Genomic DNA, 21,336 nt, shown 5'->3' with positions numbered 1-21,336 from the left:
CGTTAGGCAGGAATCAGAAGAGACCTTGAACACACACCAACGATTCTCTCACTGCATTCAGATGAGGCCAGAAGTTGGCACTATATAGTTACAAGGTGGGTTTTTTTAAAAAATTCGGATGGAAAGAAAAGTGTCTAAAACTGCTGCATACTCCACACTTCTGGCTCTCATCCAAGCCATGGTTTAGCCATGCTGTGTAGAAATTCTTCCTGTTTTTCTTCAAGGATTTCCTATTTTATGCTAAGGATTAATGTTGTCTGCCACTCAACAATGTATTGAATGACATAATTTATCCAGCAAGGTAAATGTCAGACAATGCCCAGAAATATCACTTGATAAATCATCAGTAAGTTTAATAACAAGGGGGTTTCTGCTAAAAAAACCTAAAAAGGATAAGAACAGAAAGAACACTGGGCAATTTCCATTTGGTTCCCTTTATGGTTCAAGGAAAGGGCTGGAGTTTACTTGAATTCAAGGAGATAAAATTAATCAAATCATATTCTGTTTGTGATGTCTAGCAATAGGGCAAAAGTGCTGAAAGCCCAAGAGATGTGAAAGAGAAGAGTCATAAAAGTTAAAAAAACCCAAACCAAAACAAAAAAAGCAGAATGGAGGAGACCCAAAAAAGGAAAACTGGGAGAAAAAACACCATTTTGAAGAGGGCTGTGTATAAATGAATGTTTTGTTGAGCATCTTTACTTCCATACATTCTCATGTGATACAGAGTTCATTTAGGCTAAGGACCACAGCTAATTCACTCACTGTTGCACAACAGCTGTAGACAATTGCAACCCAGAATATTTTTAAAGGTCATTTTACTAATTACAATAGTCAGAGTTTCCCATCAGTCAAACAAGGCTATGTCACTTTAGGCTATTTGATGTATCTCAGTCTAGTGGTAAAACTAGAAACAAAATTTATTTAACTGATAGAGTCACGTCAAAATCTGCAATACACCGCTAATTTCAATAATGCAAATTAGAAGTGACAGATCAGCTAAGGAAAAGTTAGCATTACCTCACAAAAGCACTTATGACCTGCTTCCAAAGGGCAACAACAGAGCATTTTGGTAAAAGAATTAATATGAGGTAGATTAGGGTTAGAAGTCGCTCTGGGAATTACCTGTCAGCTAGAAGTAAAAGAGATGATGTCTATCTTACTACAGTCCGGAGATGTAAATTTTGTGGCGGGTTGAATGAAACTGTTTCCCTAGGTATTTTATTTTCCTGAAAAACAAATACATTTTTACATTATTTAAATAGCACATAATTAAGTAGCCGGGTTCTCGTCTTGTTTAAAAGGGGGAAAAGCCCTCCAAAAATCCCTGCCTGTTGTACGCTCCAGGCTCAGAGGGAGACACAGGAGCACAGTAAGTGGAGAAAAAAAAGGGAGAAACAGAGAATGTTTAACATTCAGAATTTGTCCACAGCCGATAATTTATTGGAACTCATCTGTAACAAGGCCTGGCACTGATTTATAAGTTGATTTGAAAAATAAATAAAAGTGATAGAAACCTGCATTCGGTTTTAATGATAGACTGTTGCAGCGTGAAAAGTAAGGATATGAAACATTGCAAGGAAATTAGATATTATGCCCTGAAGACAACTGCAGCTACCAGCCCATTAATTGTTAGATATTTATTATTAAAAATTTCTTTTCATGAGTGACTGCAGAATATTTGCGCTCTTAAAGTTGTTGAGTTCTGACATGAATGAAGCCTATGAAGCTCATTTTTTCTTCCTTCTGTGTGTGCATGTGTATGTGTTTGTGGAGCTGACAAGGTAGCTGACCCAAAAATGTGATGAATCTTTCCTGCACAAACACAAACACACAAGTGCCACCTCTGAATTGATACTGAATAGGATAATGAATGCTGGGAAGTTTGTTACTGCGCTGAATTTCAATAGCAAGGGGCTTGATGGTGCTCGGAAACAAGTCTCTCTGGAAGCAGAGAGGGCCCAACTCTGTTTCCAGTGAGATGAACAGCATGTCCAAAGAACTTTGACAATTTGTATGGATAACATATCTCCTGTGTGCTCCCAGAGCCTAATTGATTATACACCAAGTGATGCAGAAAGGAGGCGACAGGTAACTAGTGAAAACCAGCAGTGATTATTTGACAAAACAAAAAGAAGGCAAGTAAAGTATCATTTTAAGAAGTGCTCTAAAGCTCTTGGCAAACTGAGGCGTTATATCATGCCTTAAAAATACAGAGGAAATTCAAACAAATTCTGAAATGAAACGAGTTCACAGAAGGGCAAGACCACATAATATATCCTCCTACTTCTCCACCCTCGACTTACAAAATAGCCAGCATTGCTGATCTTTTGAGGAAGCAATTTCTAAGGGAAAGGGCATGCATAGGGCTGATGCACAGGAGGCATGGCATGGGGAGCTGTGTGTCTGCACGCTGATTGCCACATTGACCTGCTGAATGACTGTGGGTGCTGACCTGCCTGTAGAAATACAGACAGTAATATGCCCTTTCTTTTACAAGCACTCTGAGGTCAACTAATGAAAATGGGAAAGAGACATGGAGAGAAAAACATGTTTTACTATTGCATGATTGTTATATTGCAGTAGTATCTAGAGTTATGAGATACTGCACAAATACATAAAGAGATAGGCCTATCTCATTCGGCCTATGATTTACCTGTCTCAGATTTTGCTGTGAATTATTAATAGCAGTTATAATAATTAAATATTATAATAATGTGGCTACAGAAACTTAATGGAGGAAGATCAGACTTAAAATCCTTGCTACTTGGAGTGTCTGAGGCAAATGTTACTATCCTGAGCTTGTACACAGTTCGGATCATACAAGGCAACTCTTGACTCTATTACAAGCAAAACAATAAATGCATCCTCGTTCCTCTTTTCCATTCCAGGTTGTATGAGGCAGCCTATCACCATACCTTCATCCTCATTTCACTTGGAAAACTGTATCTCTAAGGCCACATGCACTATAAAGATGAGGTTTTCAAAAGCGGGGATGTGTTCAGCTCACAGTAAAAGGTATCTGGTACTTCACCCATCCTTGGGATGTGAGCATTTCTTTCTCCATACTGAAGTATAACTAACAGTCTACATTACTGTTATTTCCTTGTAGGTGTTTCTTTGGTGTTTCTAATGAGGACAAAATCTGAGAGGCTACATACTTCCTTGTCAGAACATGGATTTTAAAAGGAGGAACATTTTATGCAGTGCAAAGAAGGCAGGCAGCTATTAAAGAAGATTCACAGTTATAGGCAAATATATTAATGTTGGGGTTAGCTCTTGAGATGAGAATTTATAACATGCCTTAACCTAATCCCTCATTAAGATAATTTATTCCCACCCTCAAGGTCTCACATCACAGCTAGCACTAGGCAAATAATTAGTAACAAACAATTCATTTGATCAATTTCAACTTCTCTTTTTTAATGAATTGTCAGCCAACGCAGTACAATTTTCTCAAATATATTTATAATTCAACATTATTTGCCAATTTTTGTGACGAATTTGTAGCCTGTTGTTTATCCAGGAGAAGCTGGGTGCCTGATGGTAGCTAGTCAAGGCATTTTGAGCGGATGCAGAAGTCACATAGCATTAATTGTGTTGTCTGTCTGGAAAGTGGGATGTATGGATCAATTTTACTTTGGGAATACTCAGGGTTTCAAGATTTGAACAATATTTCTCCTAAAGTTGAGCACATGAACATTTTAATCCAGTACTCACAGATGAGGATGGGAGTTCTTTGCTTTGGGATCACACTGCCCAAGAGACTCACAGCTCCCTTTGGAGCTAGGTGGGAAAGGGACCTACTTCTATCTTGCTGCTGTGAGAGCATCCTGGCATAGGGAAGACTGCAAGCCTGTGTGCTAATTAAGGTAGCCTTAGGAAGTTACTGCATCAGAAGCATTTCCTGATGAATCTCCAGCAAGTATCCAAATACTTGCTGAAGTACTGACTAAGCTTTTTGCTCAGCTGCCCTTCTGCCTGCTGTGGAGAAACCTGTGGGAGTCTACTTAGTAAATGTGGCATCCAGAGAACTGAAAGGCTATGAAATGAATTGGGGTCTCTGACACAGTGCTATCTGGGCCACCACAGCAGCCCTGGAAGGTATTTTCAAACTACATTTTTCATATTATATCAGCCAGAATGAGAGCAGTTATCAAGCTAATGAAATTCTTACATCTCTGTCAGATGATGGGAATAAAGCCATGTAATATTGTTTCTTAAAACAGCAGCATAAAGCCACCAACCAAATGTGCAACCTATAAAACAAAGGAAGAGAAATACAGCAGTTAAGGTACAAAGGCTGGGATCCAGCAGGCCCATGTTAGAGTCACCCTGTGCAGCGTTCCTGGGTCAGCCATCCTCTCTTCTTTTTCTGTGAAATGGGGAGAAAAGTTTTGTCATTTTTCATGTGCGGCTGACTGCCTGTTGATTCTGTTTGCTTTCCACAGTGAGGACAACTTCCTACTGCAGGGCTGTTTGGGAACCAGCAAGGCAGAGCTAAGTACGTGCTACCCCAACACAAACAGCGATAGCTAGGTGGTTCAAATACTCTCTCTAAACCAAGTTGTCTAAACCCAGAAAATTCAACAAAATTCAACAATACAAGACAACAGAGAATGTAACCAAAGCTCTCAGCCTTACCTCAGCCCTGTAGAGACACAAAAATATAACTATTCAATGACAGAGAGGCATTTTAACTCCTCAATAAGAATGCTATACATTTTCCTCCAATGTTTTATCCTTTGCAAGCCTGGATGCAAGGCAGAGAAAAGTTGGGGGGATTCTGGGGTAGGGGGAGGGTAAAGTGGCAAACTGTAGTCTTCAGTCTGGGGATAGTTACAACTTCCCCATAAAATTTATGTTCTGTGCATTACATTATCAAAATCTGAACACAATTTTAATTTAGCTCAAGACTTTCCTTAGGATAAGCTATTAAAAATCTGTTACATGAATGCCAATTAAGAAACTCAAATAAAGTACTAGCACTCAATATTCCTAATGAAGATACCATCAAAAAATAAAAAACCTCACACTCATGCAGTCCTCTACTCCAAAAAAGTTTAGAGCAAGAGCAAAGAAAACCAAGTTACTACGCTGACATTTTTTTTTTTTCCCCTTTACTTGCTGTTTTAGAGGACTATCAGAGTGGTCGGTTTTCTAAAGAATGGGTTAAACAGGACCCAGTATTTCTCCACATTGAGAATACACTCTTGACCTCTTGCTAAATTGCCAACACAGGTTTACTGTGATGAGTAACATAAGTGTAAGGAACAGATGCTCAGGTATTGATGCTCTAGCTACAATGCTAGGGAAATATAAAGAATAAAATTGAACACAATCATTCATAAATGTACTGATTCAATTTCAACCTGTAAAACTGGTAAGATATGATGCACCTTTTATAGAAAACCTATATAGAAGACCTAATTCTATTATTTCACTTCTCTACTAGCTACAGAAATGCCCAAGTAGATTACGTTGTACAATGTGGTGTGATAGTGTCCCCTCATTTTTCCATCCTCGTATTTGAACCTACTCTATAAATTAGTATCATCTCTGGCAACATTACAACCTTCTCAAGAAAAAGGGACTGAGAGAGACTCCAGCAGTCAAGACAACTGGTCTGGTAACTAGATCATCACCGGATAAAAGTCTCCTGTTCCAGCACTTCTGTCAGTCTAGTTGTTTCTTTTGGCTTTTTAATGGTATCATTAACTAAAAAGGTAACATCTTCTCTTAGATTAAACAGTAAGCTCAAACAGTCCTTTGAGTTTTGTTTTTCTGGAGAAACCTCTGTCTCTCCTACCACCAAAATGTTCCCTACACTTTCCCTAAGGATTAAAACTGCCCTCAGCCCAAGTCAAATATTATACATGCAATTGCTTCAGTTTGGCAGTTGTCTGGATGAGTTTAAATTGCTGAAACTCAGCCCCAGGGAGGAGCTGGTTGATCTCTTTTTGTAATAATCTGTACATTTTTGCTTTTCAAGAATTTCTACAAATCTCTATTTGTATTGTTTCATTAAAAATTGTTGTTAGTTGTTCTGCATAAAACCCTAATTTCATGTATATTAAACATATGACCTCATAGTAGTGCCCTGTCTGTCATTTACAAGGAAAGGTCTCAAATACTTTTTTCTTCAGGAACGATGTGCTTTTTTGGCAGAGCAGAAGCACTAGCTCCTCTATTTCAACAAGAAATCCCAAAGATATAAGATTCTGTTATTCTGAGGTTTCTGTTCTCTGGAATGTAAGTAGCAGTTACAGTCTTCTTGCAGTGAAATAACAATAGATCTGCAGTCCATGCTGCTCATATGTGACAACAGCCTTTATGGTACATTGTGCAGTGCACTACATTCAATAGAATTTGTACAAATTCGTAGTTATTGCACTTCTTGCAAACTAACAATATAGATTTTTATAGAAAACTGTGAAGAAACAGGGAGTTGTGACTGACAGAACTTTATTAATCCATTGTTTAAAAAATAATCTGCGGTAGTGTCAGCGTAGACTTTTGAGTAACAAATCCAAGTAAATCACTTGGTTTGCTTTTGGATACCAGCATTCCAGAGGCAAAGAGACTAAATTAAGTTAGAGTCATCAGTGTCAGTTATTCCACAGAGTCAAAACAAATCATCAATTGACTACACACATTCATTGAGAGTTAAGAGAGTCAGGATGTAGCTCACACATTAACCGAGGTGAAATTACACCTGTTAGAAAAATGTGTTGCTTTTATTTATCGGTAGGGTAATATAACAAGAATAAAGTCATGCTTAATATTAACTGGTTTAACAGAGAGATGGTATGTTCACCCCTGCAGCAATGTGCAACTCACAGGCTACTGGTACTGGTGTTTTGATAGTTGGATATTAATAGACTCTGCAAGTAATGGGACCTTGCTATGATTTTTCTCCATCTTTTCTTGCAAAGAGAGTTCTGAGGTTATGAGGCTACACGTGTATTCAAGGAAGTACGGTTGCATCTCTCTGATCAGTCCCAGATTTATTCCAGCTTCTTGCAAAATGTAACCGAGTTCAGATCACAGACACATGAAAGTTACTGCAAGATAGGGAAGAATGTGATCTTATACTGTCAGCTATTCCACATTTGCAAACTATGTGCTCAATACATACGAGATAATTTATGTTGTTCAGTAAGAAGTGTGCGTACATGGGCAGTGTACTACTGTGTGGCACCTTTCTGAGTCTCATGTCACAGAAATTTGTGGACACAGACTCTTAGGTATCCTCCACTCAAAGGAGCAAAATATTTACATATTTTGGGGGATCTGGTCCCTAATTTTTTCAATAATTCAAGACCTTCTTTGCATAAAGAAATAGTACATATACCCTTGGCTCAAAAGGATGAAAAATGAAGAAGCCTATGAACACTCAATAAGGTCATAGTTGTCATAGTGAAAGGAATGCAAATTGATATAAAAATTACTTGCATAGCATAAAACTAATAACTAGGATGCTAGGTTTTTAACTGGTATTCTCCAGTTAGACTACAGGAATGAAAAAATGAAAAGGGTGAGGGCAGAGGAGCAAATACGGAGATAAAACCATAAGGAATCCAGTGTGTGTTGCTTCTCTGACTAAAAGCAACAATGTTCTCCCAAAGGCCCACATCCTCATCCTCATGTAGCCACTTCAGCTCTTTTTCTATTGCTACCCTTCAACGTCCACAGGCAGAAAAACTAAGCTTTTTGTGAGAAATAACAGAGGTAATGGATGTACTGCCAGCCCTCCCTGCTGTGGCAATTTGGAGCGGATGGTGCATTATGCACCATCTTATTTGCTGTTGTGATAAGCTTCAGACATGTACCATTATTTACTATATGAGGCTGAGAAAATAACACAGGTTACCAATTCTGTTGAAGAGAGATTACAATAATAGAAATGAACACAGGGAAGAAGAGATGCAGACAGCTCTTACTGTGAGTCTCAATAAATAAACTAAACAGAGAGGATAAAAGGTCAATATTGAAAATTACTGACAAAAAATCCCTTGTGCCACAGAATATTAGTTTGGAAAAATACAAAGAAAAAAAATCAACCTGAACACCCCCCCCCCCCCCCCCCAACTGTGCAAAACACAAGAATCCACACTTTCAAAAATACACATTTTAGCACTCTGAATCATTACCAGAAAGAGAACAGTTAAACTGATCCAACAGTCATAGCTCTGGCAGAAGAAATGTAGCAAACCGAAGAATTTGCACACTAAACTGTATGTAGCTCCCTTCAGCCACCTGCATATCTACCAAACATGGTTCACTCATTTTCAGTTTGGCACAGCTATTCTCAACTTTGAAGGACCTGCAATGAAGATGACTGACAGGAGCCATCCTGTTTCTGACCATGAAGTCTCAGCATCAATCAAGGTATACATTTAAGATGACTCTGTCTTCACAGTGGACTTCCACAGACAGCAAGGGAAACTGCACAGGGAGGGGCAGTCTAGTGCTCTTTGGTGATTGAATTTGGTATTTTCAGAAGAATAAAGCAGCTAAATCTCAAAAGGATTTTGATTATCTTCTATCGCTTTGAAAAATCCCTGTCCTGATTCTTAGTCCGATTTCTGAAACTTGCTTTGTATCTGTTGCATCCAACATTATGTAACGGAAAAATAGGATAGCCAAGAATTAACACTATTGCTGTCCAACACATCTTGATTTTCGTTTCTGTCCTCGTCCCACAACAGCATACAGTGCAGAAATATAATCCGGTAAAAGATACCACATTGCACCTTTCTGACACACAGCTACTCCCATTCTCCATACAAATTTAGCTCTCGGTAGGAAAAAAGCTAGCTCTCCCAACTAGTGACATTTCTGTTTAGAAGCCAAACATGTATCATTTGTACACAGTCCATGCTTCCACTCTTGAAAAAAAAAGAGTTCTTATCTGAGAAAGAATAGATTATATTACAGCTGTCTCGCAATGCAAAATTTACCAAGTCTAAGATGGTCAATTCAAGCTGCCTTTACCTATGTGCCTGGGGATCCAAAAGCTTTAGGCAGTAACTGGTCTCATCCCTGGCAAGCATGCAAGCATGATTGCTTCATCTCAAGCTGCTTTAATCCCAGGAGAGAGAGAGTTTGCCAACCAAGTTTGTACAGTCAGGCATGAGTCATTTATCAAGGAGTCCAGGGAAATCAGGTGTGATTCATAGTAAGGATTAGCTACTTTTAAATCAGTTCTTACCTATGTAGTTATGTAGAATTTGGTTTCTTTTGTTAAAATCAAGGATGGTGATACCACCTAGCAGCAAGAATACAGTCTTCATTCAAAGAGGCCAAGCACTCACATTCAGATTTTACTATTAGCAGGACTGCACAGGATGGTGTAAACTAGGGATAGAATACTACCAACTGTTAACTTCAACTGCTTTCTAAGGACAATTTTTAGTGTATTTCTCACTGAAATGACTTTCCAGTACCAAAATTTGAATAGTACACAAAATAAATAATCCTAACTTTAGGATAGAGCACCAAAAGATTAAAGGCATGTTAAAGACTAAAGAGCTTAAATTCTGCTTAGTCGCTGCCCGAAGCCTGTATGAACTCTGCTTCATGCATTACAGCCTTTCAGGGACTTCACATACTCTTTGTGGACAAAGAATCATAGAATGGTTTGGGTTGGAAAGGACCTTTAGAGGTCATCTAGTCCAATGCCTCCTGCAATGAGCCAGTCCCATCTTCAACTAGATCAGGTTGCTCAGAGCCTTGTCCAACCTGACCTTGAATGTTTCCAGGGATGGGGCATCTACCACCTCTCTGGGTAACCTGCTCCAGTGTTTCACACCCCTCATTGTAAAAAATTTCTTCCTTACATCTAGTCTAAATCTACCCTCTTTTAGTTTAAAACCATTATCCCTTGTCCTATCACAACAGGCCCTGCTAAAATATTTGTCCTCATCTTTCTTATAAGCCCCTTTCAAGTACTGAAAGGCTGCAATAAGACCTCCCTGGAGCCTTTTCTTCTCCAGGCTGAACAAACCCAACTCTCAGCTTTTCTTCAGATGAGAGGTGTTCCATCCCTCTGATCATTTTTGTGGCCCTCCTCTGGACCTGCTCCAACAGGTCCATGTCTTTCCTGTGCTGAGGGCTCCACAGCTGGATGCAGTACTCCATGTCCAGGATTGTCCAAATTCTGTGGCTGCAATGCCTACCTCAAACTGAAACACCCATCAAGTTTGTTTCCTCTCAACTCTATTCTGAAGGGGTACTTTTAACTTTTGAACTACAGGTTATTCTGAAAGTCGAGATGGGGCACTTTTGCTATCACTGTTTTGCTCATGAGGGATAACTATTTAGCTAGACCTGGTCATTCATTCAAATTAAGGCTGAGTTCAAATAACTCACCTATCTGCAAATTTGAGTGCCTCTACCTTCTGTAGATAGCCTGTAACATAATCCACTTCCTTAAGCATAGTCTGCAGTGCCCTTAATTTTTTGTGCTGAGGGCTCTTTACCTATAATGCAGAGTCCTGCAAAATACTGCAATAGTCCTCATGTAATGGAACTACTGCAAGGGCTTGCAGCTTTTGAAGTCATGGAGAAGCACCCAGTGAGGAACCACCTCTGTAGTATGCAGCCAACAATTCTACATTATACATGAGACTGGGCTGTGGAGCTTTCACAATACTCCATCACCAAGATGTCACCGCTGCGTCATCCCCATTCCCCAGTTGTGGACAACAGTGTGAAAAAGATTCTTCTCTTCTGATGTTTGATTATGTTTGTATTTCTGTTAGCACTGTGTGTCAATAGTTACTGTAATGCTGTGGAAACATAAGAGTTCAGTAACCTAGAATGAGGCAAAAGTGAAAAAATGGGAACTGTAGCCTGTCAGGGAAGACTCATTCTTCTACAAGTGGCACCAGTAAATGGCTTTTATAAATGTGTCTGAATTCCCAAAGAAGATTTTAGTGGCCTATTGAACCACTCACCAATTGCTGTGCAGGCTACAACTGAATCTACAACCTTTCTCATATGATAGCACTGTGTTTGTCCTTCCTAGGGAGGATGAAGACCACCCTATTCTGCCTCAATCTAAAAAACACCTTCCATTTTCTTATGAATGCTAGAGACTTCTCAGATGTCCACATTTCCCCAAGACATAGACTTCAGAGGAAGCAAACACACATGCTCTTTTTAGACCATGTGTAATACTTGGCTTGGTAAATCCAGTTTACTGCCAGTGCTACCTAGAAAAATCAGTAAGCTGAGGATGGACAGACAGACTTGCTGTCTTAACAGAGAGCAAGGCAGACATGCTGGCAGCATAGAATCAACCAGAGTTAGTGCACATCCAAAGCCTGCTGTCTTGCAGCCCTCTCCCATGTCCGAGTATTTCACCCAGAACATCTCGTCACCGAGTCCATCCCAGGAGACAGTTAGCAGCAGAAGCCAAACGTACAGCACTCTGTATTCAGATTTACCATACTAACAGAAGCCCAGGGGATAGTTACTTGACCAATTTTCCCAGTAAATGTTGCAGTTACAGGTAAACAGCAGACTACCATGTGACAGACTGTACAAGGGTTAACAGTGGCATTTATTGTGTGTGCACACACCTGTGTTCCAGTGCTGTTGGGCTTAAAGTGTTCAACCTGACATAAGAATTTTGCTACAGTTTTATTTGGAACTAGGAATGCTATATGATAGACATTTTTGCATAGATATGGTCGTGTAAATGGCCGATACTACAGAACTGTATTTAAGTGGAATTTATACCTGGGTTTTGAGCAAGTAGGAAAGCATCTACCACAGCTGACCATGTTCATGCAAAACACTAACAGGCAACAAGTGGTGTAACACTTCTAAGAGACACCTGCAGACCAGATGCTGTACTAAAACACCCAATAGCATTGTAAGAGCTAAAGGCAGAAAAACAAAAGTAACTTTGAACTCCTTCATGAATACATTCAAATAGTTCTGAGTTGACAGCATCAATTTCATTGACCAGATTCTTGCATTTGCTCTAAAAGGTTCACATACTCTCATTTTGGATTGAGCAGCAGTTACGACATGCAGTTCTCTCCCACGGAATTGTGCTCTGAAGCCACTCACTAGAATCACACCATCGGGTGTTGTCAGCACGACTTCTTCACCTTCAGTGGACTTACTGTAGCCAACCCAGAGATACGTGTTTTAACTATGTTTATTAACACTTTGGAAACAGGAGAAAAAGCAGAAGTATCTGGACAAAGATATAAGATTTACGATCACAGAATGCTTGAGGTTGGCAGGGACCTCTGAAGGGCATCTGGTCCAACCTCCCCTGCTCAAGCAGGGCCACCTACAGCCAGTTGCCCAGGACCACGTCCACACGGCTTCTGCGTATCTCCAAGGATGAAGAAGCTACAACGTCTCTGGGCAACCTGTGCCAGTGCTTGGTCACCCTCACAGCAAAAAAGTGTTTCCTGACGTTCAGAGGGAACCTCCTGTGTTTGTTTTTGCCATTGCCTCTGGTCCTGTCACTAGGCACCACTGAAAAGAGGCTGACTCCATCCTCTTTATACCCTTCCTTCAGGTATTTATACACATTAATAAGATCCTCCCGAGCCTTCTCTTCTCCAGGTTGAACAGTCCTGGCTCTCAGCCTTTCTTCACAGGAGAGATGCTCCAGTCTCTTCACCATCTTCATGTCCCTTTGCTGGACAGGGTAAAACTTTACACTTAAAATAAAAACCCAAGAGAACGGGAAGCATAAAACTGAGAAATCTAACAAAGAAAAAAAATATTTAAATATCCAAAGGTATAGAGAAGCAATATGTTACTATCACGCCTCAAGAAAAGACAGCAAGACAGCAGAAACTGATCTAGGTATAGAAAAGAAGGGTTAAGTCAGCATTATATTCTAAGCTGAGTATTTGTGCATGAACGTTCTTTATTGCATTACTGTCTTTGCTTCTCTACAAGTGGATGTCAAAAATACAGATCCGGCACAACATCATTATGCTCAATTCCTCACATTATGACAATTCCTCACAGTTTTCCAGTGGCAGCAGCTTTTGACCAGAAGCAAGGTGAACTAAAACTCAGACCAGTCATCTGAAAGTGAAGGATATTATGCTTCTCCTACAACTGCTACTCTCTGTGGCTTGTTTCCATAGCAGCATTCACAGAAAACAGAACAAATCAACAAGACAATAACAATTCACACAATGCAAAGGAGCTGCAAACAAAATGCAGGAAGCCTATTTTATGGCTGTCTTAATTTCGCTTTAAATTATACTAGTATAGAACACAGAACAGAAACAATTTAAAATCTCTGATTCTGGGATAAAAGCAAGCTAAGCTTACATTGGTACTGTTTCATTTCAGGTACAGCAGGGCTCTGTTGGACTTGGGGCACAGAGTAACTGAGGGTATTAACATCTATTCCTTGCTCATCACAGACTTACCAAGGCAACTTTGGGCAAGTTACCATCTCTGCTTCATCAGTGAAACATAAATTTTCTGCCTCAAAGGCAAGACTAAAATTAATCTCTATAAACTGCTTGAATAGTCACGAGTTTTATATTAAATATTAAAATTAATATAAAGATTTTTAAACAGGTAAAATGTAAAAGAAGAAAAAACCCTTCCACTAACAAATTCTGAGCTATTACCTAAACCATATATAAAATCCCTCCAGAAAAAAAAAAAAATGAACCCATTTAATTACTTCCCTAACTTGTGAAGTTTACTTATTATTTCCTGCCCTCCAGAGTATACATGCAATTCTATACCTCTTTTCAGAACAGTAAACAACTGAAAAAGTTTCCATGACTGAACAAGCAGTGGTCAAACATGAGAAAGGGCTTGTTTGTGCCTGGGAGCAGGGGAGGCAGAAAGAACAAAAACAATTAAGACAAACCAGGTTAGTAAGGAAGGCACTTATTAAAGAAAAAAGAGCACTTGCAATAATTTATTTCCTCTTCCTTTAGTTCTCAAAGGCAAGCAAGGGAGAAGAGAGATTTCCTTGGAAGATGGAATGAGGTCAAGGAGTTAACTCATACGTGTACTCATCAAGACCTTTCCAAAAATAATGGCAAGTATAAAAGGAGAGATTTTTTTGTGGAGAAAAAAGGATTTAAAACAATCATCCAGAAAGTCATAACTGATATGAAGCAGAAAATATGTAATGTGACCAATCTGTAATAATATGATGTGAGCCCTTAAATGCAGGAATGGAAACATGAAACAACCCATAGGACATCAACAGAGCATGTTAAAAAGGGAGTTAGCATCCAAAAGTAAGACAGGCAAGTAGGAATGACATATGCCTAGGTTTTAGTTTAAAATGCCTGGTAAGTTCAAAGCCCATGAGTAGTAAAACAAGATTAAGAAAAACAGTTTAATGCAGTATCAGGAAACTGTAGGTTAAGGGGTGGGGGGGTTCAGAGCATTAGTTCTTCTACACTTGTATTCACATACAGGTATCTGAATAATTAGCAGTTTGATGATACTGACGTACTGAAATACTGAAGAAATCCACCGCACAGTCAATTACTTCAGTATTCAAGTGTGTCACATAAATGCAAACATGATGCGAAAGCAACTGCAAATGCATATACTAATTTAGGAAAACAGAGCTCCCTCAGTCCTCCAAAGGAGGCAGAAGTAGAGGGTGTCACAGAGGTAGATTGCTGACATCAATGGAGACCTTGGGCAGCCTTAAATTTTAGTGTGAACTTCAATCCTATTATAACTAATTCTTTTATCATTGTTTTTCTGTAAAGAGGAGAAAATTATGTAGCATAAGAAGCAATTAATTCACATTATATTTAGACAATAAATTTTATGCTGACAGAATGAATGCTTTTTTCTGTAGTTCCATAATGACTACTGTAAAGAGTCCAGGAGCCAATGAGTATAAAATGCAAAAGTTATTAAGATCAGTCTACACAGCAACGTTAGAAGGGTTAACCAAAACCCCAATTTAAGCGCTCTTACACAAAAACTAAAGAATTTACAGTTACTTTATGAACAAGCCCTTATTCATATTTCACAGACAACACAAAACCAACATACATATACAGTACAGAAGATCCTAAAACAAAATTTTGTAATAAGAACACTTGAAGGTTTGTAAGGTTCTCTTACTTGCATGCACTATAAAGCTTATTAAAAAAAAACCCCAACACAAACAGCAATTCACTGAAATTAAGGTTTTCTTCACATCTCAATGAAAGCATGAAACTCTGCAGACCATGACAAGTGGCAAGTTATGAACTACTCTCACTTGTCTGCATTTTCTTTAACACGCTTACATACTGTTGATTAGCAAGTACTAGACTCACACCTATGAAAGTAAAAATATAACTCTTAAATTTAATGCTAACACTAAACCTACATTTGTGTATAAAAATAATTTTTAAAGTACACCTGTAAAACAAAACATACATTTCTATAGTTAAGAAAAAGAAAATTAATAAAAAAATAAATCAAAACTTCCCCTAACATGTGCTCCATTAACTCAGTCTTGTATACAATAAATTAAAAGGTAAATTATTGTGAACACTACTCTCTCCAAAGAGAGAAAATAGAGACAAAACTGGATTATATAAACAGTTCTGCAACCTACATACTACATTTGAATTCTAGTCAGAAAATTTGGGTGTGACTTCTCATCTATTTATATAAAACAGATGCCAAAAGAATGACATTTACTACGACTTTCTGCATGTATGGTAGCTTTCACATAATTTGGTTTCCTGAAGTTCAATAAAGCTTAACAACAGACAGAGTTTACAGATGGCAAAACTGAGACTGAAAAAATTGTCAAAATGATGCTCAAATGCTAATTACCAAGTTTCACCAAGCTAGTGAACAGAGCAGTTAAAAGTTCTGTAATTACTTTCTTTTCAGTGGCTCAAAAATGTCCCTCTTTTAAGCTTGATACATAACTTAACCTCACCGGAAAGAGAAACTTCATTTAGTGAAAAGAATGCAAGGGAATATAAAAATTGATAAATATTATGGGGAAAGAAATCTGTATCAATCCCCTTGACTTGGTCAAATGCACTCTTACATCAAATTTGAAATTGTAACGCTTTTTCATATCTTATCATACAACTCTGGTTGCAACATGAAAATGGATAGCCATGGCAGGCCTTCCTTCTCTTTCAAGGTGCATCTGTTCATGCATCACACCTCTCTACCTCATCCAGAACACAATCAATCATGCAGCAGCTGGAAATTTAAAAACCACAACTGTCACCCACAATAAATTCTCCTCAGTTGGCAACACTGGGTGTATATGGGTTGAGAGGTTTTGCTGACACACCAGAGTAGCTCAAGTGCCAGAAACAGTGCAGTTAACGTTAGTGCAGCTCTCCACTCCACTTATTCGTCCCATCGTGCTAAGATGGCTCTTATTCCATGGTCTATTTTATAACGTACTCAATATGGCATATGCTAGCTACCAACTCAATAAACAAAATTTAAGGCACGTTTTGTGTCTGTGCTTTGATTACAAGCTCCTTGGAACGACAATTCTTCCTAAATGTCTGAAAATCATTTTGTACATTTTGAATACTTTCATAAATGAGTATTTTGGCAGAAGGCAATCCTGTGAGATACTTCAATTCTTTGTACATTCTTCCTGACTATACAATTCTATTATACAATTTACTTTTGTCTAAGTTGAAAGAAAACACATTAAGATGCAACTGAGGGACACAACAACAACAAAAAATCATGACCACATGAGAACAATGAACTATAAGGTGATTAGTATTTTTAAAGTGCTATTGTCAAATATATAAAATGAAAGAGATGACAAGCAATTCAAAAGCGAGTTGAATATGAAAGTAAGAGAGATAAACGGACTTAGTTTTCCTAAATTTATGATGAAAAGACAGCCTGGTAGTACATTGTCTCCTCCTGTCATTAAATAAAGAAAACTGTAATCTGTACCCTAATCCTCTTAAATTCATCACAGGACCACACAAAGACTGACACAATACATATTCCAAATACATCAGCAGATGCTGTTATTCTTTACTCCAATATTGAAAATGAAGAGTTGTGACTTGACGATACTAATTTAGAGAGAATTCCATGTCTCCTTACACCACTATGATATGAAGGGCCACAGGCCACTAAAAATTTTGTATTTCACCACAGAACAAGCAAATAACAGCCTCTTACACCACAGTTTCAATCACTTTTTCATTCTGTGTTCTCACCCTGGCCAGGCCTAAAAACCCATTCCCCCCTTGTAAAAGCATGGGTGTTGACTGTACAAACTCAATCTCATTTTTGTTACTTGCAAGCAATAATCAAAAAGAGTAACAGCATAAGATTTCCCTAAAAATTTCAATTATTACAATAAATACCAAGTTCTGTGATGATCTAATCAATAACTTAAAAAAACCCCAACATTTTTATCTAAAATGAAACAGAGTGACAACATACAATATTCTAAACCTTCCACCTTTAAAATCGCGATTTGGTCAAACAATTGCTGATTAGGTTCCATTAAATGTTAATACCGTATTACATTTAAATTACCTCACCTAGACAATTAACCAAAGAACCACTAAAGTCAGATCAGCCACATGGCCAATATTACTAAAATGCCCAAATTAGTCTTCTGCTGTGTCCCACTTGGAATGCAGCTTTGCAGCAGCTTGCCAGGAGCTGCTGTCCTTCATTGCCTGATAATGCCATCTGACAAGGGCCTACAACACCTTTTATGATGAATGGAAGTGCTCTGAAGAAAGGGCTCACAAAAATGTGCATTTATAGCAATCTGCAAGCAGACAATATGCCTTCAGCTCCTTTGGTTTTAATAATGTTCCCTTTGGAAAGTGAATCAGTTGAAGACTGTTCCAACAAAATAATAGTAAGTCATAGTCTAGACAAGGCATAAACCACTGTCTATACTGTTTGTGACAACGTCCTTGTTTTTCTTTCTTCCACACTTTTTTTCCAAAGACCATGCAGTGAAGGCAGTTTGATTTTATCCATATTCTTACTGTAAACATTAAGAAATATACCAAGGACAACCAGTAAGCCTGACCACACATACCTAAAGGGAAAGGAGAGGAAGGGAAAAAAATAGTTACCATTAACACTTTATCTGTAGCAATTACATTCCAGTATTTGTGGATTAAACAACAATAAAGCCTCTACATTAAGGAGAGAAGAGTTTAAGGACACCCTCACCCCGCCCCCCCCCCCCCCCCCCCCCCCCCCAAATTAGTGGGCTCTGAGAAAGAATTTGCTTGGATCTTTATTATTACTATCCTTCCACCCTTTCTTTTCCTGTCCTGGCTGGAGAGCTCAGTAAGGTGCATTTATAGTTAATAATAACTAAACAGTAGCTGTTCTTTCTCACATGAATAAAGTAGTCCTGAGGGGTTTTAGTATGTTTTTCCTGCCTACAGTTATGAGAGCTATACTCTCTATTACTGGTCCAAAATGTGTTCTCACTTAGTGCCTTATATCCATACTTCCCAATGCAAGCACATTTTTGTTTCAGCTCTCCATTATTTTAAGCCTCAAGATAGCTGGAGTAAATTCCATTTGGGCATTTGGCTGTAAGCTTTGTTCTTAAATCTCAAATAAATTTATACATAGCAATAAAATTGAATAGCATTTTGTTTCAGACCAGAAGCAATTAGGATTAATGTAGCAACTTAGCTGCATTTTTCAATGTAAGCTCTTCCTTGAATTAAAAACAGAGAAGAAATCCAAGTTCAAAAATCTTGCAATTTAATATATCAAGATAATAGAAGCTTGCAATTATTTAAAAGGGCTAGCTAAGAACTCAAACCTGAGCTCATGAAAGTGGAAACAATACTGTAATGGAGAAAATGTCTTCCTTTAGCCAAAGCTTCTTCCACAGAGAAAGTACCCAATTTATTAAATATCATAACCACTAGATGTTATGCAAGATTTTTCTTAAAAGAACAACAAAAAAAATGCCAATACTTGGAGCAGCTTGTCTTCCAGACCTTTAGAAAAATGGAAACTATTTTCTCTAGCATGAATAGCATCAACAAGCCAGTCAATATTTACAGCAGATTGCCAACATTTGTAGAAGATATGAAAAACATTAAAGCCTGAATATGATTAATTACTGTTGTTATATTTACATGATCAAGAACATGATTTTTTATAAATTATATAAAACCCCATTTAAAACTATAAATACTTACTGTAATGTGAATGGCTTTGCAAAGAACAAAAAAGAAAGCACAATGGTCATTGCTTTTCTTCCTGTTGTTACTGCAGAGGAAAACAAATATTTACTTTAAGAATTCAGTTACAGCAGAACATAATAGAGGCTTAAATATTAGTAGATAACCTTATTACATCATTATAGCCAGACACTTAATTATGATCATCCTTGGTGCAAACACGGATTGCAAATGCACCAGTTCAGTGCAAAATAGCGCTAGAACCATACGCTGTTTGAAACATGCACGATGTGTCAGTAGTATCAGCTCCAGTCACAGTATCTGCAGCAGAGAAACTTCCAGAACAGGACTTGCTATTTAATAACTTCATGCTAATCAATTCACAAGATCTGAAAGCAACAATCCATCCTTGCAAGTAACTGATGTATAAACTAATCTGTTAAAGCAGAAAAAAGTGGTATCACTATTTGGATACACCAAATCTCTTGTTATTTCCTCTTCATGTTATTACAGTTCAGTGGTGTTTTGGGCTTTATTTTCAAGTGGAATGGGATCATCATCTTGTCATTCTTCTGAAGTTACTGAAAATTTACCTAACAGTCCAGAGATATACCTAAAAACCTAAGAGACCAAGGATGTCTGACTTCAACAATTACATTAGGAAGTTTTCATCAAAACCACTAAGAGACCCTCTTCTACATGTGATCTTATCACTAGAAAGAATCAAGGTAGTAAGAAGACCCAAGAATATAATCCTGTTACCAGAAGGGAAGCGAACTAGCTGTTTGGGTTACTCTCAAATTACTATAGCTCCAACAATTATTTGAACAATTGCAGTGCTATCTGCTATGAACAAGAATACAGCGTTGCTAGCAAACTGCGTACTGGGAAACCTATATAATTTACCAATGAAACAACATCAATGAATGAGTAAAAGTTATAGAAAATGTTAAAAAAAAAATAGTAACAATGCAGCCAGGCTTACAAGTTTAGCTATGGAGGTTAAGGGCCTGAGAAGGTGTTATTTGATACGATAGGGCAGGCTTCTCACTTAAAGACCCCAATACAATTCTCTTGACCCAAAGAAAACTACGTTTTTTATTAACAGAAAATATTTTGCTTACCATGAAGTACTTTTTACTATACTGTACTGGAAAGCCTTACTTGTATAACATACTGACAAAAGGAACCAATGACTACTGACGTATTTGCACACTGTTATGGCTAGAAAAGCAAGTTTCATTCTCCCTAACCCTCCCCTACAAACATTTACTTAAAAGCATGTTTTGTAGTGGAAGAAACAGCCTTCACCATTGCTTCATCTGCCCCAATCTCAACTTTTTAGTAACAATTTTCTCTACATTTTAAGAAATTTATGTGCATCAAATAAAATGATTTTCTATTACATGAAAAATTAAAGGACAATGAAAAAGAAAATTGAGTTTTAATTAGGAAACAGTTTACAGATGAATAATTTAAAAAATGGTTAAATTACTTCAGTTTTTCTAATTACGATTATTTCTGTTCTTTCAAATCAGTTATTAATTAAAATATTTATGTAGCCATTTCCTTCTAAATTAAGTGCCTTTTCTTCTTTTTCCCAATTAAGTCTGATAATTTCTCATTCTGCTAATAGAAATACAATTTTCATTAAACTCTTTCACCCCATTCCCCCCCAAGAAGGGGGAGGATGGATGGGGGGTGGGAGGGACAGTAATGAATGTGGTGTTCTTCCAAAGCACAATAAACATTTTCACATTGCTACAGGCAAGACAGAAAGGGCTCAAGTGTTAGCATTGTCAAGGTCAGGCATAAGAAAACCTGTGAAAGGTTTTCTGCAGCATTTTAAAACATTTTTTAGCCCAGTAAGAAGTTGGTTTTTTTAAAGAGCTATTTTAACATATGAACCAACACTCTCATCTGCGCCAAATTCCAGTGACGAGACATATCGAACATTGTTAAATACAAATGCGAAAAAGAAGTACTGCAGAGGAAATAGTTCACAGGAAAGCAGAGCATGCAACCCTCAGGTCAGAAAACAACCGCCCATATTTTCCTCTCCACTACTGCGAGCAAAGTAGAGCATCACCTGACAGAGAACAGCTTTTAGGGGTAGAGGGAAGACAGGAAAGTAGCTCCAGAGCATCCTGCTACACCTTCCTCTCCCAAGTCCTTGTGACTAATGTTT

General features: G+C 38.0%; 1 protein-coding gene across 8 annotated transcripts in view; it reads right to left on the bottom strand.

Moving 5' to 3' along the window:
* Positions 1 to 12,154: 12,154 nt before the first annotated feature.
* The window catches only part of SLC35B3 (solute carrier family 35 member B3), a 29,355-nt gene continuing 20,173 nt past the window's right edge, over positions 12,155 to 21,336 (bottom strand). For all 8 annotated transcript variants that reach the window (XM_074872226.1, XM_074872221.1, XM_074872217.1 and 5 more), the window contains 2 exons: positions 19,167 to 19,236; positions 12,155 to 18,034 (listed from right to left, as the gene is read on the bottom strand). In XM_074872226.1, coding sequence (XP_074728327.1) covers positions 17,884 to 18,034; positions 19,167 to 19,236 — 221 coding nt within the window. In that variant the 3' untranslated portion in view covers positions 12,155 to 17,883. The remainder of the gene's footprint in view (positions 18,035 to 19,166; positions 19,237 to 21,336) is intronic.

Source organism: Strix uralensis, chromosome 1, assembly GCF_047716275.1.
Source record: "Strix uralensis isolate ZFMK-TIS-50842 chromosome 1, bStrUra1, whole genome shotgun sequence".
Classification (NCBI taxonomy): Eukaryota; Metazoa; Chordata; class Aves; order Strigiformes; family Strigidae; genus Strix; species Strix uralensis.
This window is presented reverse-complemented; position numbering and strand designations above follow the sequence as displayed.